Here is a 25,137-nt window from a genome sequence, read left to right as displayed (position 1 = left end):
CTAAAGACTCATGAGAAAGCTTGATAAAGGTTATAAATCCTTTAAGAAGGTATCAAGTTCCGGACAGACATATTTCTTTGTGATCCTTTTCTAAAGGAGAGGATTTACTTCTCATTCACCTTTGCTCCGATGGTTTAGTACTCTGGGGTCCATGCTGTATTAAGGCTTTAGGCTTTATCTCCTTCCTCCTTCCACCCCAGTCCTGCCATGGGGTTATCAGAAACCACTGAGAGCAAAGCAGATTTCATCATTTGCTGCCCAGTGTTTCTGCTTTCACTTCAGAGTTGGGCTCTCTACTCCTCAATTTTGCGCCAAATCAGTTAGGCATGTAAAAAGATTTTCTGATGGCATAGCTGGCACTCTTGTTTCACCAGGAGGACCATGCTGGGTATCTAACTTGAGAGACGTTCAAGTGAAGCAGGTGGAAGTCTGCTTCTGAGAGAGAAAAGATACCATCACTTCCTGAGAGTGATGGTAAAAGTTACCGGAAGTAATGGGAGCAGAGAGGGTTTGTATCAAGGCTCCTGAATTCACGCAGGACGAAGCAGAAATCTATTCCTTGACAAACATGGAGGTATGATCAGAAAGTTAAGACAATAGCAATAAAGAGAAGGCTGGCTTATGTCAAAGAAGCATGACGTGTGTCTCAGAGAAAGAGTACATTTTATAATGGAGAACAAAATACTTCTCATCAGCAACAAGACAGAGCTCTGCTCTAACATATATATGTGTGTGTGTGTGTGTGTGTGTGTGTGTGTGTGTGTATCAGGCATTTATAAAGTTAAAATATCATTTTGTTAAAAGTTAAAAAATGCCAATCAGACTTACTAGAGCAAATGATAAATTTGAATGTTGTTTCTTAATTAAATGTTTTCTATTCCTTGGGAAAGAAAGAGAATTGCCAAAGCAAAACCAAAAACAAAGGAAGAAACAACAGTGGAATCTACTTATCATGGGAGGTAAAGTGGAATTTCAGGAGTGTTTTATCCTTGGGGGAAAGAGGAGAGGGATAAAGCAGGTGGTTGGAATTATAAAGGAGAGAATGGGGACAATGAGGACAGGAGTATTAAAAGAAAAACTTCAGCCAAATTCAATGTAAAAGAGTATAATTGAGCAATATCGATTCGTGAATTGAGAAACCCCCAGAATCACTGCAGATTCAGAGAGACTCCAGGCGTCCCTCACGACCAGAACAAATTTATGGGCAAAAAAAGTAAAGTGAGGTACAGAAATCCAAAGTGAGGTAAAGAAACAGCTGGATTGGTTACAGCTTGGAGTTTGCCTTATTGAATGCAGTTTGAATGCTCTGCAGTGTATAACTGTTTGAAATATGGCTGCAGGAATTGACCAAGACTTCATCCACAAGGACACAAATATAGAAGGATGGAGTCCTTCTCAGGCCATATTTAGTTTGCTTTAATAGGAAATAGAAATGGCAGATAATATAACGGACAAAAAAGAGAAAGAATAAATGTCAGATTATATAAAGGGAAGAGAGACTAACAGAAAAATACACAATAAAGATGCTTGAAAAACTGAGATTACCTGAGAGATTACCTGAAGAAAAAACTAAATAGAACAAAGAAACATGGAGATGAGGAACAGGAAAGAAGAAAAGGAGAAAAAAAAAGAAGAAAAGAAGAAAATGGAAATCTTGACAAAGGAAAGGAAGTGCAATCAACAAGTGTGTGTCTGTGACTTTTGGATTGGTTGTGAGGTTGTAGATGTATGTCTCCAAACAACATGATTTCCAGCCTTCATGGGCACATACTGATTATCCATTGACTGGGAACTTCAGTGTGTCTCTCCTAGTAGTATAGAAAATTCGAGTAAAAGAGGAATAGTGACCTTCCCACGGGCAGTGAAATGAACTTTCATAAATATTTACTTACAATTTATTGGTTTGTATAGGATTTGACTTCCTCCTTAAAATAATTTCAATGACTTAAAAATGAATCCCTTGAATGACGTGTGATTTGAATAAATACCTAAAAGAAAAAAAAATTTCTTAATTTCCCCTAAACTGGTATTGTTTAGATTCCTGTACAGGCAGGCCCTGTGAGATTTTTGTCCAATTTGTGACATATAATTAAGAGAAACATTAAATCCATTTATTTGAAGGAAAATAAAATCCCTCACTTAAAATCTGATTCTTGCATGAATACAAGGCTATGTACTTGAGAGTATTTTGAGATATACTCTAGATTTGCAAATATGCAAAAAAGAATCACTTGAAGGATTTCCCACATACATGTGTTAGTTTTGGATGATGTTAACTTCATTCAAAATGTGTGATGATGGTTCCCTCAAAACTAACTTAGATTTAAGATGAAAACATTAGCATATATCTAACTCCATTTATGCAGATTGCCATTAAAATGACAAAGTGGTTATTTAACAAAAATAAAAACATTTTTAAAGGAAAATAAACTCTTCACCAGTGCAGTTAAATATGAAATAGTGACAGTCACTCTTCACAAACGTTGCGAGATTTCTACCCCATGTAAAGCAAGTAGAAGAGGAGTGAAAGAAGAGCAAATCTAACCTGCCACCTCATAGCAAGTGTATCTGGGAAGAAGTGGAGATCTCACTGTAACCTTTGGCGCTCACCATCTGGGGAACCGGGACCTTATCTGGTGCCCAGGACACAATGACCATGGAGGATACTCCTGACTTAATGTTTTCCAGGTTACACACACACACACACACACACACACACACACACACACACATACCCCTATCTTAGATAATTTGGGGCTGTAAATCAAAACAAAGAAAATAGTATCTCCAAATGAAAAGTGTGCACCTCCTAATTTCCTCCAATCTATTGGATCTCTTAGCTGGTCACGATTTATCCTTTTTCCTCTTCCTTTGGACCCAAATGATGCAGAAAGGGATCTATAATAATGCCTGATAGACTCTATTTCAAGCATACTTCTCCTTTACTACGATGGTAAAAACAGAAATAAAAAAGTTCATTTTCAGAATTAAAAAAATGCATTCCAATTCATAAGAAAAGTGTAAATATTTTTCTCTTAAAATGAATGCAACAAACAGGAGGAAATTTTAGAAAATGTTTTTTTCATTTTGTTTAATAAATATGTGTCATAATGATAATTATAAGTAATATTCAAAATATTTTCAATATAGCAACCAAATGATATCTATTCAAAATCATCTAGGATATCTCTCTGTAGTTCCCTCCCTCTTTATGCTTAAACCCACAGGACAGCATTGGAATCAAAGGATGTGAGTTCAAGTCTTGGCTCTTCAGAGTCTATCAGGTAAGTCTTCTCCAAAATGTTATTTAGTACTTTCATCTTTAAAAATGAGAAAAAGTATTCTGAGTCATTATGTGCTTGGCAGTTAATATGAAAATTATATGCAGTGACATAAAAATGCTTTTCCCGTGGAAAGTTCTAAATACATTTTACTCTCCTTTTTTCTTCTCTTTTCCTTCTTTCCACCTTCACCTTTTTGATTACTGTTTTTTTCTTCTCCACCTCAAAACTACATTATATACCTATACATACTTATGTGTATATATATAGAATTTTCTTACACCCATCCCATTCTCCATACTGAGGCCTTGTCATTTAAGTTAATCTATGCCCAGATCTGACCAAATTCACTTGTCTTCATTCTAGTTATCCCCTTTTGATGGTCTGTTGTCTCTCACATCCAAAGCTAATATTTCTCCTTTTGGGGCTCTTTTCTTGTTGGCATTTTATGTGCTATCCTGGCTCTGTGAACTCGAACTTCAGTTCCACACCAAATTCATTAACCAGTAGTGTACTCAAGAAATGGCAAAACATTGTCAGAGAAATCATAGTTATTAATAAACCATTTAGTCTGAAATGTATAGGGTGGCGGTTAATACCACGGGGTCTAGAGCCAGACCTTGGTTGAAAATACAGCTCCACCACTTCCTGGCAGTGTCAGTTTGGTCAAATTATTTAACTCCTTTGGCCTCAATTTGCTTAAATTTCCTTGAAGTCTTGAGGTTAAAGGGGATAAGGAATGTAATGCGATCAGCACAGTGCCTAGTACATAACAGTAGCTAACACTTGTGGAACACTCAGTAAATGTTGATTCATATTAATTTGAGGATTTTTCAATTCAGTGTGAGAATTAAATAAAGCACAGGTGAGGGACATTACTGAGAATTGCTTTAATTACTTTTTTGTTTCTGTTTTCATCTCACTTTTTTATACCAACTGCTTCCTTTTATTTAAAATCTTGTAAAGTTCCTAATAAATGTGAAAAGAACTTTTATGTTTGAGATTCAGAAACTGTAGTACTTCTTCAAATATTCATAAACAGAGAAAAATAATTCTGTCAGTATGGCCACTTAGACTGTATTAGTCTGTTCTCACAGACTAATGAAATACTTCAGACTGGGTAATTTATTAAGAAAAGAAATACCTAATTTATTAAGAAAAGAAATACTGTGAAGAAATACCCGAGACTGGGTAATTTATTAAGAAAAGAAATTGACTGATAGTTTTGCATGGCTGGGGAGGCCTCCGGAAACTTACAATGAGGCAGAAGGCATCTCTTCAGAGGGTGACAGGAAAGAGAGTGAGTACCAGGAGGGGAAACGGCAGATGCTTATAAAACCATCAGATCTCATGAGAACTCCCTCACTATCACGAGAACAGCATGGGGGAAACAGCCCCCATGATCCAATTACCTCCCATGGGTCCCTCCCACAGCACGTGGGATTACGGCATTACAATTCAAGATGAGATTTCGGGGGGGACACAAAGTCAAACCCATGTCATAGGTAAACTCATTGAAATCCGGAAGACATGCCTACAACTGTGTCCTAGAATGAATAATATAACATGTTGTAGGTGAAGGCGACGGAACAGGTTTTGAGTATAAAGGTGTTTTTTTACTTCTAGCATTTTGAGTTTTATCAAGTGAAAAGTATTAATCTGGCAAGCATTAATTAAAAGTCTTGACTTCAACATTTCTATAGATAAGTCAGATCTTTCTGTGGTTTGTGTAATTTTCATTGCAAGGCTAAAGCTTTAAATTTAGCATTCATACTTCTGTCAAAATTCATTTTAAGTCATACATAAACATGTCATTTGCATGTTGATTAACTGCCACAATTTCCTCTGTAACAATCTCAGTTTGGAAGTGCACATAAATCACAGCTGAACAGATTTCTATTAGTTCCAAACTCACATATGAAGTAATTGTTGTTTTTCTGAAGAAAGTCTGTAGTCAATGTGCAAATTATACATTTTGTTTATACAAGCAATCTAGAATGGATGATTTAGTTATGCATTTGTTTATATATGAAACTTGGACTTACAAATCAAGGACTATAAATATAGAAAATATCTCTCCAAACTAAAGTGCAAACTTCACGTGATCAAATTAAACAGTTTGGCTTCTGGAAGCAGTTAGCCTACTCAGGCAATCGTACCCAGTAGCATTACCTTCTGCGAGGCAGGCGAGGGAGCTCTTCCCCACAGTATTCTGAACTAATCTTGCAGGAAAAAATCAGGTGCCAGAACGCAGCCCAGTCAGAGAAAACACCCTACAAGTTCAAGCAGCATCTTGGCAATGCTGTATTTGGAGACCATGAGAAACATAGTTAGGTCCTTTCTTGAGTTTATGAAGGTTTTCAGAGATTCCAAATAGTTTTGGAGGAAGACTAAAGTTACAGCATCCACTCAGAACTTAAAAAAAAAAAAAAAAGGGCGCTTTCCATTTAGTAAACCCATCCAAATGCACTCTCAGCCTACAATCTCAGGTTGGCTTAGGGACTGGACAAACTACACTAACCAGGAGAGCGCCTTCTGGACCAGCTTCCTCTGGGCAGGTCTTTAAGGTTGCTGAGTTAGGAAAGCCTTTACTCCTGGGTAAGGTTCTAGGAGGTGGAAGATGCCACAGCTGTGAATATGTGGTGGACTTTTACTTTGGATTCTGGATCCCTTCCTTCACATATCTTTCAAGAGTTCTTAAAAAAAAAAAAAAAAATTCATGATCTTGGAATGCTGATGTTTGAACTGCCTCTGCACTTTTTAAAGAATGATTTGGGCTATTTATTTTCAGAATTCAACAATTAGAATTATGTGTTTTTTTAAATTCAGTTTTAATTTGCACTACAATTGCTATGAGCCTCCCTTTTTTACTAAAAACATTATGGATAGCATGGAAATTTTTTTTTTAGTAAACAATGATACTGAGGTTGCATACTCCTCTGTCTTAAGACAGAGTAACTATTTATGTAGTGACTATATTAATAACAGGTGGGTATACTTTTTTAAAGAAAAATTTTCTGAGTTAGTTCTATGTTTACACACAGAAATTTTGAGGTGCTCATCTATCACAATCACTGTCATTAATGACAAAAGTAGAAGCATTCTATTGCTTTCAGCAAGTCAATGGACATTTCTTAGTTTCAGCAATGAGCTAACAATAAAATCAGGGTTGATATTGAGCTGTGATAAAATAAACAGTTCACATTAATTTTTCTCAGGAATAAATAAAATCATACTCAGTAAACATAGGTTATCATGTTGAAATAACATTTTTTTGTTGTTGTTTGTTTTTTTTTGAGATGGAGTCTCGCTCTGTCGCCCAGGCTGGAGTGCAGTGGTGTGATCTCGGCTTACTGCAACCTCTGCCTCCTGGGTTCAAGGGGTTCTCCTGCCTCAGCCTCCTGAGTAGCTGGGACTACAGGTGCCCGCCACCACGCCTGGATAATTTTTTGTATTTTTAGTAGACACAGAGTTTTACCATGTTAGCCAGGATGGTCTCGATCTCCTGACCTCGTGATCTGTCCGCCTCGGCCTCCCAAAGTGCTGGGATTACAGGCAGGAGCCATTGCGCCCAGCCATCGATGGTATGTTTTAATCGATTTCTAACATTCACAAAATAATTGAAGCGGGAATGTATGTTTTGAGAGAAAAGAAAGAAAAATGAAAGCATATATTAAAGAGAGAGAGAGAGAGAGAGAGAGAGAGAGAGAGAGAGAGAGAGCGATACACACATGACCAGATAAGGCAGTATGGTGAAATAGAAAGTAAAGGAAAAGAAATGGGGAAGAAAAATAGTTTACGAGTGATAGGCCAGTAGAAATTACTTCCATTTTTCTCATGGCAAAGTTCCTTCCCGATTTCTTGAATTAAAAGGAAGAAAATTGTTATGTGAGAAATATTTCTGTCGCATGGAAATACATTTTGTTTGGCTTCCATATTGAATGAGGAACATGAATTCCTTCAGTTAGAATGTCAAATATAATTTTTTTCAGAAACTAATACATACATTTTATTAAGCAATTTTTTCCAGAATGTTTTCAAGGTTAGCATGCTGCCATTTTGCCTGGTCTGCTCAGCTCCAGACAACTGGATGATTCGGCTTCTTCCTCCTCCACCTTTTTTGGCTTCTTTTTCCCCCTACCATCATCTCCATCTCTCCCTGAGTCCACACTCTTCTTCCTGCCTCCATGCCTCTTCCTTCACTTACTTCCTCCATCATTGTTCTCCATGTGTCTCTTGGCTTTTTATCTCTGTCATTCATATTCTATATTTTTCTCTCTCTTTCCCTTTTTCCTTTTTTCTTTCTGCATTGCGAGCAATATAAAGTAGACCTATGAGTTTTGAAAGATTTGGCATGTAAATTAATAAAATTTTGTGGTTTTGTTATAATTTCAAAGTAGGGTGATTTTAATTTAAACACAACAGTCAAACTGAGGCAGGATAAGTAAGATTAGGGAGCTGTATTAGTTCATTTTCACACAGCTATAAAGAACTACCGGAGACTGGGTAATTGATGAAGAAAAGAGGTTTAATTGACTCAGTTCTGCAGGTTGTCCGGGAAGCCTGGCTGGGAGGCCTCAGGAAATTTACAATCATGGCGGAAGGCGAAAAGGATGCAAGTAGGTCTTACCATGGAGGAACAGGAGAGAAAGAGAGAAGGGGGAAGTGCCACACACTTTTAAACAACCGGATCTCATGAGAACTCACTATCAAGAGAACAGCAAGGGGGAAATCGGCCCCCATGATTCAATCACCTCCCACCAAGCCCCTCCTCCTTTATGTGGGAATTATAATTCGAGATGAGATTTGATTGGGGCCACAGAGCCAAACCATATCAGAGGCCATACTGACTTTATCCCCTTGAGAGGTGACAATGTGCTAGCAGCCCTCACTCTTGGCGCCTCCTTGGCCTCCGTGTGCACTCTGGCGGTGCTTGATGAGCCCTTCAGCCTGCTTGGGCACTGTGGGAGCCCCTCTCTGGGCTGGCTAGGGGGGAAGCTGCCTCCCTCTGCTTGCCGGGAGGTGTGGAGGGAGAGGCACAGGCAGGAACCGGGGCTGCCAGGGCGCTGGCAGGCCAGTGCGAGTTCTGGCAGGCACAAGCCGGGCTGGGCGGGCTCCGCACATGGAGTGGTCAGCCAGTGCTGCTGTCCCAGGGTAGTGAGAGGCTTAGCACTGGGGCCAGCAGCTGCGGAGTTTGCACCAGGTCCCTCAGCAGTGCCAGCCCGCTGGCGCTACACTCAAATTCTCACTGGGTTTAGCAGCCTCCCCGCAGGACAGGGCTCGAGACCTGCAGTCTGCCATGTCTGAGCTCCTCCCCCTCCGGTGGGCTCCCCACGGCCTGAGCCTCCCCAACGGGTGCCACCCCCTGCTCCGTGGCCCCCTCCCATGGACAGCCCAAGGGCTGAGGAGTGCAGGGGCAGCTCGGGACTGGGGGGCAGCTCTGCCTGCTCTCCCAGTGCAGGATCCACTGGGTGAAGCCAGCTGGGCTCCTGAACTGGATGGGGACTTGGAGAACTTTTATATCTAGCCAGAGGATTGTATGTGCACCAATCAGCACTCTGTATCTAGCTAACCTAGTGGAGACTTGGGGGACTAGCACTCTGTGACTCTGTGTCTAGCTCAGGGTTTGTAAATACACCAATCAGTACTCTGTATCTAGCTAACTCTGTGTCTAGCTAACCTAGTGGGGACTTGTAGAACTTTTCAATCTAGCACTCTGTGTCTAGCTCAAGGATTGTAAACGTGCCAATCAGTACTCTGTCAAAACGGACCAATCAGCTTCAAGATAGACCAACCTGCTCTCTGTAAAATGGACCAATCAGCAGGATGTGGGTGGGGTCAGATAAGGGAATAAAAGCAGGCTGCAGAGCCAGCCAGGGGCAACCCACTCGGGTCCCCTTCCACACTGTGGAAGCTTTATTCTTTCGCTTTTTGCAATAAATCTTGCTGCTGCTCACTCTGGGTCCACGCTGCCTTTATGAGCTGTAACACTCGGGGAACGTCTGCAGCTTCACTCCTGAAGCCCACCAGACCACGAACCCAACAGAAGGAAGAGGCTCCAGACACATCTGAACGTCTGAAGGAACAAACTCTGGACACACCATCTTTAAGAACTGTAACACTCACTGCGAGGGTCCACGTCTTCATTCTTGAAGTCAGTGAGACCAAGAACCCACCAATTCCAGACACACCCTTGTGTGAAGCCCCACGGGGCCCTCCATAGACAGCTCTACGTCCCTTGCATCCTCGTGTGCATCAGTACCTCTTTTGCAAGGTAAGCAGTCCTGCAGGATACCAGCAGACCACCAACCAGACAGTTACAAGTTCCTGACATCCAGTGTGGCCTGGGAAAGAGAATAGAAGAGTCTTATTCCTGATGGAATTTCCCCATTCTCCAAGCAATCAGCACCAGAGAAGCTATTAAGTACAAATTCCTGCCTTGGGGGAAGGGAAGAGGGAAGAGAAAGGAAAGGGGGTGGCCAGGGGCTTCTCTGGTGTCCTGCATATGCAGCTAGGCTCAAGGTTTAGCTTTTAGTAACCTTTTCCTCATTTTAATAATAATAATAATAAAAAAAAACACCCGTAGGTGGAGATTTTATATGCTCATGATACACACGATTTGTGTTAGGGCATGATACATGTGATGCGTGTTACAGCTGCAGGTCTGCCTTTGCATACTTGACCTTCCCAGGTCGTATTTTATGAAAATGTACGTACAGCTTCCATCAAAGGAATTCCTTTGAGGCACTAGCTGCTGTCTCCCTCTGAGTAGCTTGCTCTGCCTCTCAGAGCATACTTTTGCTTTGCAATAAACTTTACTTACTCTTACTTTAGGCTTGCTCTCAAATTCTTTTGTGCGGTGAAGTCAAGAATCTGTACCTGCTCACCAGCAACAAAACCACAGTGAAGTAAGGATATGAGTGATGTGTGCATGTGCATGCCCACGCATGTGTGTGTGTGCATGGTGTACATGTGTGTTGTTAGTGTTGCTTAGAATATTCTCCTCGTTCATCATCTGACAGTCTCTGGTTCCTCTGGTTCATCATTCAAAGTTTAGTTCAAATGTCCTTGAAAGTCATTTCTGTATGCTCCCCTGCTCCCAGTTTAAATTATATCTTTCTACTACACTCCCTTAATAATGACCATTTCTCAAGTTTCTTTTATATGCCATAGTTGTGCTTCAGACTTTATAAACATTATCTCATTCTAACAACAACTCTTTAAGTACGTCTCATCACCCTTAATTTACAGGTGAAGAACCATGGCTCAGAGAGGCCATGGAATTTGTATCAGGTACTCTGGGCAAATACTCTCCTGCCTCCAGGCCTTGGTACTTGCTGTTTCCTCTGCCTGAGATGCTCTGACTCCAGATCTTGGCATGGCTGGCTTCTTATTTCTAGTCATCTTTCCATTCAAAAGTCACCTCTTTGGAGAAGCCTTCCTTGATTACCTAATCTAAAGAATTCTGTATCATACCTGCCTGTTTTATTTTTTCTTTATTTTCTGAAAGTAACTCGTCTGTTTACTTGTGATGGTTAATATTGAGTATCAACTTGATTGGATTGAAGGATGCAAAGTATTGATCCTGGGTGTGTCTGTGAGGGTGTTGCCAAAGGAGATTAACATTTGACTTAGTGGATGGGGAGAGGCCGACCCACCCTCAAGCTGGGAAGGCACCAGCTAATCAGCTGCCAGTGTGGCTAGAGTAAAGCAGGCAGAAATTGGAAGGACTTGACTTGCTGAGTCTTCCAGCCTTCATCTTTCTCCTGTGCTGGATGCTTCCTGCCCTTGACATTAGACTTCAAGTTCGTTAGCTTTTGGACTCTTGGACTTACATCAGTGGTTTGCCAAGGGCTCTTGGGCCTTTGGCCTCAGATGAAGGCTGCGCTGTCAGCTTCCCAATTTTTGAGGTTTTGGGACTCGGACTGGCTTCCTTGCTCCTCAGCTTGCAGAGGGCCTGTTGTGGGACTTTACCTTGTGTTTGTGTGAGTAAATATTCCTTAATAAACTCCTCTTCATATATACATATATCCTATTCTGTCTCTCTAGAGAACTCTGACTAATACAATTGTTGACTTATATATTGTTCATCTATTCCACTAGTTTTAAACAAGCATAAGAGGAAGGAGCTGGTCAACCTTCTTCTCCACTGTACCCTCAGCTCCTGGAACAGTGTCTGGGGTTATCATAGATGCTCAGAAAGTATATGATGAATAAATAAGTGAATGAATAAATAAATAGAGAAATCTTGGACCTGGCCCTGTGACTTTTCTACTTCATGTTCTTTCCACCCCATCTTAATAGTCTGTACATCATTTAAGATTGCTTATACTGAAATACTCATATTCTTAAAAAGTTATGCTAATACTAATTGTATTATGTCAGGGTTCTCCAGAGAAACAGAACCAATAGGCTGTATGTGTGTGTGCATGTGTACGTGTGTGTAGAAAGAGAAAGAAATTTACTTTGACAAATTGGCTCACTAAATTGGCAGGAGGTCTAAAGAAGAGCTGGTATTGCAGTTGAAATCTGAAGACAGTCTGCTGGCAGAATCCTCTCTTGCTTGGGAAGGGCAGTCTTTATTTAGACCTTCAACTGATTGGATGGGGCCCACCCACAGACAGCAATCTGCTTTGATCAAAGTCCACCAATTTAAATATTAGTATCATCCAAGAAACCCTCACAGAAACATCACTTATATTCCTCAAATAACCAAACTACATTTTTCACCTTAACGAAGAAATGAAATAATTTAAATCAATAGGCATTTGAAAATTTAAAAATTTAAGTATTGATTAAGTGGCTATGACACGCAGGGCTCTGCTTGATGCTGGCTTTAAATAGGTGAATGAAACAGACACATTTCCTGTGTTCATAGAGCTTATTTGATGGTAAAATAAACATATTTATATTATCATATATGATTTTCATGTGTAATATCAAAAGAAACAACCTAAATTTTCTCCACACAGTGTCATGATTACACATTTATAGAATTGGTTTTTGTTTCTCTTCACCCTGTAAGTGTGTCTTCAGTCTTCTTGCCCTTTCCTAACAGTTACATATGCAAAGGGCACAGTTGTGTTTATTAGAACCTCAATATTATTGCTGGTTAATTTGGATAAGTGACTGTTATGCTTAGGGTTTCAGTGTCTTTATTTATAAAATGAGTGTAATACTTTCTATATTGTCACAATAGGATGGGAATGCAGTCAACAGACAGAAGATTTTAATGGCAAATGGTTAGGAAACCAGAGAGGCAGAAAAAACAGAGAACAGACACGTAAAACAGGAGTCAGCACAGTGAGGTTTCAGAGACAGTTGTGACTTCTCATATGACCTCAGCATTGCAGTGAAATTACATAGCTTCAGATGATACTGCCTAAATGGAGCAAGAACACCATCAGATAGGAGAAGCTTCCTTTGCCTTTCTCTTTTTTTTCTTTTTCCTCATGGTATCAGCTAGGCTGTTCTGGAGATTCTGGCTACAGGCCTGCTTCCTCACTAGGTGCAAATAACTACTGCAAAACAAAATTAGCACCTTCTTGAGTGTTTACATGGAGGTGGGATGAAGTGAGGTTCTATTACTCACACTCAGGCTTCAGCAGGCCTGGGCGTCAAGCTCTGTGAGTACCCCTCCTGCAAACAACTATCTCACAAAGATAATATGAAATGTTGGAAACACCTAGCACATAACATGCACTCAATCAATTAAAAACTGGAATGTTATGACATGTATAATTTTATCCATAATTCTATAGGTATATTGCTATATTACCAGATTGACTTGAAATGATAATATTTATTATGAGTTGATTTCTTTTTATTACTAAAGTCACTCATAACAGCAAGCTATTGTTATTGTCATTCTATATGTTATTACTCAGTGCATTATTCAGCATGCTATACCCAGAATGTATTCAGAATTTTTATATTTCTAACCTCCTGTGCATTTACTATTCCTAAGTTCCCAGGAGAAAAGGGGGACACTATTCCTCTTTGCATGTAACTAATACTGGTGGGTACAGGATATTTTACTCATTATATTGATCAGGAACAAGAGTGTAATGTACATGCTTAAAGGCGATTCAAATATTTAATTGGTTTTAGTAGGAAGGCGATTTTCCTTGATTCTCTTCATGTTAAGAATAGCAAATTATACTATCTCTGAATACAAATTGTACATTTTAAAAAGTCATTCAGTTGCATTATGTTACATATAAAAACATGCAAAACTTGTGATTTTTTTTATGTAGACTTATTTGTACTTTCCACAGTCTAGATGTAAAACCACTTTGTATTCAACCCCAATTACTCTTACCATTTGCAGAAACTGTTAGCAGGATAGCTGTTAGTAAAATTAAGAGTTGATTAAATAAAGAATAAAAACAAATCTGATCATGTCCTGTCTCTCAAACAGCATGACACCCCCACAAGCAGACACACACATGCAGACACACGCCCCTTAAATGCTTCATTGACTTTATTTCTCTCTCAGGGTGGACACAGAACTCTGTATCATGCCTCTGAGGCCCTTTAGGATGTGGATCCCCCATGTCTTCAGCCCCATTCATGCCACAGTGCCTTGGCACTCTCCGCGTTAGCCACAATGACCTCCTTTCAGCCCCCTCAACTGATCATACCGTTTCCTGCCACCACGCCTTAGGACATGGGTGTTTCCTCTGCCCACAATAACCTTTCCCCTCCCTGCTTAGTTAATATCTCAGGGTCCTTCAGAACTTCTTTACAGAAGTTGTTTTCAATTTCTGGTTTACTTAAAATACTCCAATCACAGATTCTAAGCACCATATATCTCTCCTTCAGATTTGTGCCGATTGCAATTTCTCATGTGCTTATAGGAACTTTTAATTACTATGCCTGCCTCCCCATCCTCATTAAACTGTGTGGGCTCCGCAGGGTGGAGATACAGTCCTTGGTTTCTGCTCATCGTTGCATTGCCCAGTGCCTAGCACTGTGCCTTGCAGTAGTAGAAATTGACAAGTATTTGTATCCAAAAAAAAAAAAAAAAGAAAGAAAGAAAAAGGAGCATGAGCTGTGTGTGAATGAAATCATTGTAATGGCCAAGTTTCCACAATATATATTTGTGCAGAACTATCAGAAGACATAATGTAGGGTTTAATTTATCTATTTGAAATATTGAAATCAAAAGATTTTTGTGAATGAAGTGCTAATTGTTTCTGCCCTTGCTTTGAATGCCTTGGGGCAGCTACTAATTTGCCAAATGCCTTTTATGAAAATGTTTGCATTTTCTTTTATTTTTATTTGTTTTCTTGTCATCCTTAGGGAGCAGAATGCCTGTCTGACTCACCCTGACAGATCTGCTATGGCAGGTCTGCTGTTGTAGAAAATTCTCCACCCCAGGGGCTTTCTCTCTCTTGCAGGGAAGGCTCATGAGCAAATGCTGTCATTAGCAACCATGCATTGTTGAAGACATATAGTGAGAAAATATGTCAGGCATTGTTTCAGTGTACCAATTTTAGTAGAAAATCATGAAGAATTTTTGAGATATTAACTGTAGATTAAAATAACCTTTAACCTAAATCCTGAGAATTTCCCATGGTATTTTGATTTTCTTTTGATCTTTCTTGGCCATCTTTTAAAAATTAAATCACTTGCTTTTGTTTTTCTGGGAAAAATGCTTTTATCTGAGGATTTTTCTAAGCTGTACCATTATTATATTTCACTTTCCTTTTTACATAGTCTATTTTATACCTATTGGTTTAAAATCATCAAAACAGCCGGGTGTGGTGGCTCACACCTGTAATCCCAGCACTTTGGGAGGCTGAGGCAGGTGGATTGCCTGAGCTCAGGAGTTCAAGACCAGACTGGGCAACATGATGAAACCCTGTCTCTACTGAAATACAAAATATTAGCCAGGCATGGCAGCATGTACCTGTAATCCCAGCTACTCGGGAGGCTGAGGCAGGAGAATCGCTTGAACCGGGGAGGCAGAGGTTGCAGTGAGCCAAGATCGTGTCACTGCACTCCAGCCTAGGTGACAGAGCGAGACTCCAACTCAAAAACAAACAAACACACACACACACACACAACAAAAATAAAATAATCAAAAGACATCTTTCCTAGAGCTAGGACAACAGACATATCAAACTTCCTTATAGAGTAGCTGTATTTTTGTAAATGTGCAAGTGTACCTCACTGTTTTTTGCGTAACAGACAGCAGGTAAATATTTGCTAAATTAGTAAGTGCTTAAATAGTTATATGTATATGTACTTTTTTTCCCCATAAACTGTTCTGGGAAATAGGAACACTTTACATAATTTGGTGAAGACATGTTGTTGTTGCTTTTTAAAATTTTCTAAAGCTATAAACCAGAGTAATAATCCTAAGCTCTGCATGGGGCTACAAACCTGGGTGAATATATAGACTTGACCAAAAAAGGAATTCCCTATACAAATAGCAGTGCCTAGAATAATAGTCAGGATTAAAGGCTGATTTGTTATGGGAACTTCTAAGATAATTGTTTTCAGACTGTTTTCTTTCAGGTTTTAAGTTCAAAGGGTATCTATATATGGTTGATTATAAAATAAATATTTGGCAGGAAAGGGTTTGAAATTGAAGTATAATAGGTAGTAGGAAAGGGGCCACAGGATGATTAACACTTGGGCTTGTAAATAAATAGTTATAATTGGAATTCTCTTATCTAACTCGATTAGAATCTGTATTTGGTTACAGAGTTAAAAAGCAGTGAAAGTAAGGAATCATTGAAAAGTTAATATATACCTTAGATACTTATTTTAATCTAAAATATATAAATGTTCATTTACTCACGAAGCTTTTGGGATGAGGCCAATAACATGAGTTCTATTTCCTGAATGAAGGTCCTTACCTTCTTTTTTGCATAGACCACACACCTATAACGTATCATTTACATTTCCAGTTTGAGTTTCATTAAAGTTAAGAACTTAACACTTAATAAAGCAATCTAAAAGCATAAGCATTTTTAACTTTTTATCATAACATTTTATAGTTTTCTTACATCTAACTTAACATTTTAGAAATCAAATCTTTCTGAAACGTTTAAAGAAATGACTTTATTTTCATAATCATATCTCATCACTTTTTAATATAATGTTAATTTGCATAATTACAATGACAAGCACAAGTGACTTTCCCAAATAAAGAAGCAGACACAACTGGTTTTGACTGTGGTGAGCAACAGCACTCGAGGAGAGGGCTGGAAGCAGAAGTGCCTGAGTCTCCTATGGAGTAGCCTGTCAGTAACTGGGCAGCCCTTCGGCAGTCCATGTGTTATGGGTGGAAGGAAGAGCATTAATGAATCCAATAGTTTGGTTAATTCTAACTGAACCGTATTCTTTTAAAATTTACATGCCCCTTATTTTAAGAATAACATGTTTATTATAAGAAATTGAAAATAAAACACATGCATACACATACACCCAGTGCACCACCTGGAAAATCATTATAAATATTTTCAACCATTTCTCCAATCATTCTATTTCCATAATGCTCTCTTATGCAAGGACCACTTACAACACAATAGTTTTTACACACAGTCCATGTTTTTAGCTAATACTGCATATATCACATAAAAATAGGACAATATGTACTTATAGTGAGTTATTCTTGTTATAACTCATGAATATTAGTACCAGTGTTGGACTTATTGCTAGAGTTTCCAGATTTCCTTCTGTTGGATACACTCTCTGTACAAAAGAGAGATTTTTAAATAAACAATGTAAAGAATGTGAATCACTAATATGGAAATTACGTGAATGTGAAAAATATTTATTATGTTTTGGAATATAATATTTAACAGTGCCTTAGCCATTTTCAAATGAGGATATAGAGCACTAAAAGAATAGAGATGTCCCTAATCCTTCCAAGTAGTTAATGAAAGAGTCAGGATTAGAACCCAGGCTTTTTCTCAATATTGTAGTATTTATGGGTACCTGATTAAAATATAGTCATTATGATCTAAGTGAACAGTAAGCTGTAATGGTCTGAGGAGATGTTTTCTTTCAAAATATATTTCTTCGATTAAAATGGCAGGTTTCTAACATTCTTGAAGTGTATTTCCCAGTAACAATTTAAAATTATAGGAATTTCTGTATAAGCAATTATGGGACAGCAATAGATGACCTCAAAAACAAAATTCTGGATTGCTTTTGAAAAATGGCACATGAAGTAAAAATACTTTTAGAACTTGTTAGAAATAAAAATGTCTTGTGTCATGTTGCCCCAAAGCCCTGCATATAATGTTGAAGCTTAATTTTAGATTATACAACTTAAAGTTAAGAACCGCCTTGGCTCAGTTTGCTTTGTCAGGCACCCAGCACAGTGCCACATGAAGATGGCACATAATAGATACTTTTTGATTGACTGTCTCCAATTATTTTTCTTTCTTTAATGTGATCTCCAAGTCTTTCTTAAATACTGGACTTGTTTCATTTCTCTTCATCTCAAGCCTTAAGAGAAGAAATGCCTTCTCCTCTCACCTTCCATTTTCTGCTAGAGTCAGGTAAAACTCTTCTCCAGAGATAAAAGCTTGTTACATATCTCCACTTTTTGTGTATGGCCCTCAAGGGCATTCAAGAAAAAGGGGCAGAAATGATTCAGTTTCTCATAACAGCATCACAAAAGGGCTGTCCTTCAAACTGATTTCTGATAATTCACTGGCTAGAGGTGTGAAAGTGATATGACTTGGTTCTCCTTCTTACTTCCTCCACTTTATAGGGCTAGAGAGGAAATCTTTCAATGTATAAAAACCTCGATGGGTTGTGGACACATTATATAACCTTATACAGTTAAAAATCCAATATCTAGAATAGTTAACAATTTTTACGCAAAACTCTGATATTGTTTAGGTTCTACTAGACATTAGTTTAATGTCTAGTCATTCTACTAGGTTTAGCATGTTGATTATAAGTCTTCACAGTGATGATGTGTACAACTTTTTCATAAAAGTTAGGAAATTTGAGTAGATAAAAGTGTAATAAGGTTTCTGGACAGGGAGTATTTGTAATGACAGATTTGATTGCAAGTAATTTAACAGCAGCTCAACCTTAGTGACAAAGCACTGGAGTATCTTATGGACTCCAAGGACTGAGTGGCAGCTGGATTTCAGGCACAGAACTATGTTCTGGAGCTGGTTGGTTTCTTTTTCTGAGTTTCCTTCATTTGTCTTCCAGGTTACAAGTTGCTTTTCTATGTGCCTTTATCCTCATTGAAAACATATCTACCAATAGCTCCCATGTCCTGTCTAAACTGAAGCTAATCTGTGCACCCTCTTTCTGTTTTTGTCCCAGTTGGAGGAGTTCCAGATATGGGACTAATCGCTCAAGCTTTGATCAATTTGACAGAGCCAGTGCTAGGACAATAAACTGTTGGAGTTGTACCTCCCAGAAAAGTGAGTGTGCCTGGGGGCTGAATGGAGGTAGTCGTGGCTGTAGTAAGACAAAACAAGGGGTCCTTGTGAGTACTTTACATTTTTCAAGAGACTAAAATCAATTCAACAACAGTAACTCACCGAACAACACCTGCATGTCACTATGCCCTTTGATTTTACATCCATTACCGTTCAGCCATTACAATTTTGTGTGTCAATGAAGTGAACACCCGTAACTCTTTCTGTCCTGAACCCTTTCTCATACTTGGAAATCTTCTCACCATTCCTGCTTCTATAAACTCCCCTCTCTGCATAACTGTGCAGTGTCTGTGGAAGCTGTCTACTATTGCAGGTTGCACATTCCCTCCAACCACATTTAAAAGTTCAGGTATGCTCATCTGACCATGTGACGTTCCTGCCTAGGATACTGAAACTAAAAAAAAGAGAACTCAGCCTATTTGTCCCTGTAACAACTGACTGTTAATGCATAAATGAAAAGGGTGTTGGCAGGCGTATTTTGTCATATATTTGGGATGCAAAGAAAGCTAGAATGCAGTGAGAAAGAAATAATTTAAAAAAAAAAGCTGAGTGGTAGAGAGAAGCCAAGACAAGGGATGGGTTTGGTTTAGATTTACTTCCTGCACCTCCATGCACCCCCTGCACTCCTGTAGGGCATTCTGTATGGCTTCCTTGGTGGTTGTGCCATTGGGAGTGCTCTCTGGTTGAAATTCACTGGCTCTTAAGTCCATGTTTCCCTTCATTGCCTCTCTGGCCTGTCTCTCCCCATTCCTACTTACAGTTCTATTATAAGCCACACTGTACTACTGTCACTTTTGTTAAGTCTGTGATGTTGAATTTCAGCTTTGTCCTGGTTTCATTTGGATGTCCAGCTTTCCCCTTCCCTCTTGTCCCCCCGTATTCACTTGCAGATCTCAGTTTAGAACTTCTTCAAAAACATCTACTTTGTCCCCTCCGCCAGTCTCTGTAAGATACTTCTTTATGTCTTCATAGCACTTTATATTTCCCTATTTTAAGAGCTAATTTTGTCATAGTACCTTCTAATTAAATGTCTACTTACATGATTAAATTGCCTATTACCATGTAAGCTCCTTGAGGATTTGGGCCATAAACGGCTGTATATCACCATTGTATATCTAGCCCACCTAGCACATAGGAGGTAGGCAATAAGTATTGTTGAATAAATAAAGAGATTAATATATATATTTGAAGATCATTAGGCTCAGAATAAGTGGCCAAATAATAAGTATTATCCCAATTAGGCACTTTTCAAAAACAATATAATGACTTTTTTTTTTTTTTTTTAAAGAACAAAAATTATCATCCATTGTTTCTAGCAGCACTGAACTGCTTGTAGTTCCATACACACCATCCTTTTTCTCTTCTCCCAGTCTGCTGGTGCCAGTCACTCTGTTGCCACATGGACTCTTTGTCCTCTTACTTTAGTATCTTACTCCATCCACCTCTTTCAGGAAGCCTCTCTGAATTCCTGACTGGTTTGCCCCTTTCCTTCACTCTCAAAAACCTTGGTTTTCAGTCCGAGTTCTATTTCTATTACACTACATAATATAGGGCAAATAATCTCACCGACTTTGGTCTCAGTTTCCTTATTTCTAAAAGGAATGGGGAGTACTGGATTATTGATCTTTAATTGCTTTTTAGCAGTCAAATTCTCTTATTTTATAAGTATAATTCTTTTATGAAGTCCAATATTTACATTCATTAAAATCTTATCAGAGATCAAATGTGTCTTTTCTTTAGTGAGCTGAAAAGCATCTTGAAATCTTAGAAGGGACACTGCCCCCAATACTACATGACCCCAAAGGCACCACCCTTGTGAACACTAGGAGGTGCTTCTTTTGGACCACCACGAAGATCTTCAGTCATGTTATCACATGTGTGTAGTCTCTCTAACACAAGAGGACATAATCAGTTTCCTTGTTGTCTAAAACGCGAAACAAAAGTTTTCTCAGCTTCTAAAAGTAGATGCTCAGAGAAGGATATTGAGTTCATGAAGAAGTAAACAGAAAACTAGCTTTGAAAAAGCATTCCATGGACCAGCCGGGGCCTTGGAAGAAAATCCAAACACTAGAAACTAGTAATATCAGGTAATCCAAATTTCATTATACCTTGGGCCAAATCTTAAACTTTTATTAAGTTGATCATTCAAAATGTCTACATTATCAGGTCAATTTGTTGTAATAAAACTGAGTCACACCCTCTCAACATCCTGAGTGAATTAAAAAAACTAAATATAAAACAGAGATACATTTTTCTTTCTGGACCTCAATCCGCATAAAGAAATATCCCCTGCAGAAGATTCTAAAAAGTGAACAAGCAAATCAAGATTATACTAGAAAAGCTATTTGTTGTTGTTTTTGACCAGTCTTTAGGGTAGTTTTATAACTCTCACAAAGCAAATATTGTTTTGGTACTATTTATATTTCAAACGCTAATCAGGAAAATAATTGTGAAATGTGCCAAGACTCAGGTCTTAGATGTGTTCATTGAATTGATTTCTTTGCTGGAACTAAAATTTAATAGGTTGCCAGAAGAGTCAAATCCATGGTGTATTCTCTTTTAAAATCCCTTCTAACTATCTCAACTTTTCACTTTTCATATAGAAATCCATGCTCTCCTTACTGACTCTGTATACAAAAATTATTCTGGTCAGAATACTAAAAATTCCAATTTACTAGCATTTGTTATTTGAACCAAGCTGACACTTGTGCAGTTTGGCTTGACTTGCTTTTATTCTAGTGTATTATCCAGTATCAACATTACACAGAAAACGAATTTAAAGAATAATGCTTGGTCAGAGATGGAGCAACAATATAGAATAAGATGATTTGTTTTAAACAGTCTCAGAAGGAATCTTATTGATACAGCATACAGCTTGGACTCTGGGAGAAAGAAGTAAAATGTATCTTTATATCACATTTATTTTGGTATAGCTTCATATCACATTTATTTTGGTATTATAAAGATACAATCCCAGCAGTTTGGGAGGCCGAGACGGGCGGATCACGAGGTCAGGAGATCGAGACCATCCTGGCTAACACGGTGAAACCTTGTCTCTACTAAAAAAAATACAAAAAACTAGCCGGGCGAGGTGGCGGGCGCCTCTAGTCCCAGCTACTCAGGAGGGTGAGGCAGGAGAGTGGCGTAAACCTGGGAGGCGGAGCTTGCAGTGAGCTGAGATCCAGCCACTGCACTCCAGCCTGGGTGACAGAGTGAGATTCTATCTCAAAAAAAAAAAAAAAAAAAAGATACAATGAAATATATCTTTATATCACATTTATTTTGGATAATTGTTAAAAAGTTCAGCTTACTATGATTTTTAGAAGATTTACAATTAATGTGCTTACTAGGGAAAATACACAATTTGAGAAGTCATGAGAGGCTGAAGCCTGAGATGCTCTGATCTCCTGCTACACTGCTATTGGCTGAGGGCCAACTAAGTATCAGAATTATCTTCGCTTCAAAAAGGATGTTGATCAAAGGTAGGGATGCATTTCACAAGCATTTATCTCTATAAAGAATTGTGAAAGGTTGAGAATGTTTGGTTATGCACCTGTTAATTCATCTTCAATTTCACCCTTTTGCATTCAAGTCTCTTTACAAACAACAACAACAACAACCCAAACCCAACCAAACCCCAAGGACTTGGCTATGCCATTAGTGTATTGGTTTAACTATGGTTCAAATATATTTTATGTAGCCCAACGGCTACATTTTTGTCTAGAATAAATAAAGGACTATTTTGATTATTGATTTATTTTAAATTTTAAATACTTTAATTTTGATATTTGATTTTTAAGGTAGACATAACCATATTGGTGTTATATTCCAAGCAGTACCATTTCCCACCCATTTATGATAATTGGGCTCTTTTATATGGCAAAAGAGAGAGGTGATTAATGAAGGTGATCAATGGAGGCTTCCAAACTAACAATTAGTAATTCAGTGACAGAGGCTGCAACCAAAAACTATTTGGAAAACAGACACATTTTGAATCTCAGAAAATAATAATCTATTGGTGGTATGTTACAGTTTCTTTCAGAAAAATGGCCCTTTTGAGTTATCTGAGGCAAAAAAAGAAAGAAAATTATTTGAGAAGTGAATTGTGTGCTGGGTGAAGCTTCTGTTCAATGATGTATCTTAAAACTTGAAATAGTAATTTCTCTCATTCTGTAATGTGTCTTATTTCAGCACACCAAACACCAAATGAAGTGTAACAGATTTTATAAAAATGCCAAGACAGGTAATAATTTATATGTTCTTTTTTATTAAAAAAATCAATAGTATGTATTATAAACCTTGTGAAATGCTGACACAGAAAAAAAAATCCATATTCAAATCCGTTTTCTTTGTACAGATAAATGGCCTCGGATGTAAACCAGACAATGATTAGCTAATTTCTTTTCTGATCTATATTTCTAAAGTAGAATCTACACAAATGAATGAGTTGTGACTATTCCCATTTAAAATGTATAGTTACAGCTGAGCTAAGCTTTGGAAAAATATTTGAAGACATGTGTTTTTCTTTTTGCAGGGAATGCATTCTAAATTTTCTTATAAACCTATTTACACTTTTATTTATCAAGCATATTCTTTTTCAAGGATTATGTGTTTTTGACAGCATTTAAATTTCACTAAAAACAACAAAGTTGAACTACCAAGAGCAACAGTAATAAATATTTTATTTTTTATATTTATTTATTTATTTATTTTTGAGATGGAGTCTTGCTCATCGCCCAGGCTAGAGCGCAGTGGCGCAATCTCTGCTCCCTGTAAGCTCCGCCTCCAGGGTTCACGCCATCCTCCTGTCTCAGCCTTCCGAGTAGCTGGGACTACAGGCGCCTGCCACCACGCGCGGCTAATTTTTTTGTATTTTTAGCAGAGACGGGGTTCCACCGTGTTAGCTAGGATGGTCTCGATTTCCTGACCTCGTGATCCGCCCGCCTCGGCCTCCCAAAGTGCTGGGATTACAGGCGTGAGCCACCGCACCCGGCCAGTAATAAATATTTTATACTTTAGTCTTTTCATAGCTACCTAATCCACATAACAACTTGGGGGGGGGGGAGCGGAGAGCTGAGAGTAGGTATTAGTATCCTTATTATACAGGTGAGAAAATTGTGTTTCCAAAAATATAAATAATTGATATTGACCCAGGCTCCAGTGAAGTGGCTGGAGCTCTGTGGTTTTATTCATGGTCAGAATAAATTAGAGAACCGGAACTTGGCAACTATCCAAATAGGAAGGCATCATTGTTCAGGTTAAGGAAGGGACTACTTATGAATGAGATACCATCACAGAGAAACATAGGTAGCTCTTTCTTCAGGACTTTCCCCAGCCACTCTCCAAGCATCCTACCTGAGTTCTATAGCCCATCACTTTGAGAATGATGCCCAACTCTGAGCCAAGCATGTGTGAATTACAATGGAGCTTCTAAGGGAGCAGGTAAACGGATTTTTCCCTGTTTAGCTTTGATTCCTTTCTGTGTAGGGGTAGAGATTAGTAACAAATTTATGTGGTTTAGAGTAAAAAAGATAGAAACATAGCTTACTTGTGTAACTTCAACTCTAAGCTAATGAGATGAGAAGGGAAGCGATATTACTGTTTCATTTTGGCAACTTATTTTTCCTGTTCCATTATCAATCCAGATTTCCCTCTTCTAAATTTTTTTAAAGAAACAAGATACTACAGTTAGAGTAGAAGCTTCCTTCCATCCCATTACCATTCTTCTATTTCCTGAGGTGACTAATATTCTGAAGTTGATATGTATTTATTCCATTCACATATTTTATATGATACCATGTAATGTATGATTATTAAATTGTTTTATGTGCATTTTAAGAGAGACACACATGGTAGCATTATATAGTTAAGACATCAAGTTCTACATTTTTCCCTCACATTTATGTCTCTGAGATTCAGTCTTGGTGATACACATAAGCCTAGTTTGTCCTTTTTATGAGTATACAAGAAAATATAAATTCAGTGAGAGCACAGCTTTATTTTATTCATCGCTCTGGCCTAAGTAACTTGAGCAGAATATTTCTTTAATGAAGTAGTGAATTTGAGAGAATGAGTTAGTGTATATAAATGAATAAATTAATGTACAAATGAATGTTGCTATTAGCTTATATTTTTTCCTATTTCTGGCTTTGTCTGATTTTGATATTAAGGTTATTCTGGCTTCACAAAATGAACTGAGTAGCTTTGAAACATTTTGTATAAATATATATTTATTCCGTAGGATATGCTAAGGTCTAGTGCTTTCTTCTGGGTAGATCTTGATGAATGATTTGATTTCTTTAATGTTGTAGTTCTATTACAGTTTCTGAAAATTTTCTTCTTGAACTATTTTTGGTAGTTTATATTTTTCTATACAATTATTCCTGTTGTCTAAATTTTTAGATTTAATGGTGTATTAGTTTACTATT

At 38.2% G+C, this 25,137-nt stretch overlaps 1 protein-coding gene across 1 annotated transcript; it reads left to right on the top strand.

Annotated features, from left to right (window-relative positions):
- The first annotated feature begins 296 nt into the window (after window positions 1-296).
- Window positions 297-14,856, top strand: LOC105518672 (chromosome unknown open reading frame, human C7orf77). The gene is made up of 4 exons (XM_011951750.1): window positions 297-574; window positions 3,228-3,284; window positions 10,116-10,189; window positions 14,586-14,856. The coding sequence occupies exons 1-4, from the start codon at window positions 494-496 to the stop codon at window positions 14,644-14,646; spliced, it is 273 nt and encodes a 90-aa protein (XP_011807140.1). The 5' UTR covers window positions 297-493; the 3' UTR covers window positions 14,647-14,856.
- Window positions 14,857-25,137: the final 10,281 nt, after the last annotated feature.

This window comes from Colobus angolensis, unplaced genomic scaffold (genome assembly GCF_000951035.1).
Source record: "Colobus angolensis palliatus isolate OR3802 unplaced genomic scaffold, Cang.pa_1.0 Scaffold326, whole genome shotgun sequence".
Taxonomy (NCBI): domain Eukaryota; kingdom Metazoa; phylum Chordata; class Mammalia; order Primates; family Cercopithecidae; genus Colobus; species Colobus angolensis.
This window is presented reverse-complemented; position numbering and strand designations above follow the sequence as displayed.

What these genes read in the sequence shown, in the direction of transcription:
- LOC105518672 (XM_011951750.1), top strand. Translation starts at nt 494, where the DNA reads ATGGGAGCAGAGAGGGTTTGTATCAAGGCTCCTGAATTCACGCAGGAC. An exon ending in ATTCCTTGACAAACATGGAG is followed by an intron (nt 575 to 3,227) that starts GTATGATCAGAA and finishes TTAAACCCACAG; the next exon opens with GACAGCATTGGAATCAAAGG. An exon ending in GGCTCTTCAGAGTCTATCAG is followed by an intron (nt 3,285 to 10,115) that starts GTAAGTCTTCTC and finishes CTCTTACTTTAG; the next exon opens with GCTTGCTCTCAAATTCTTTT.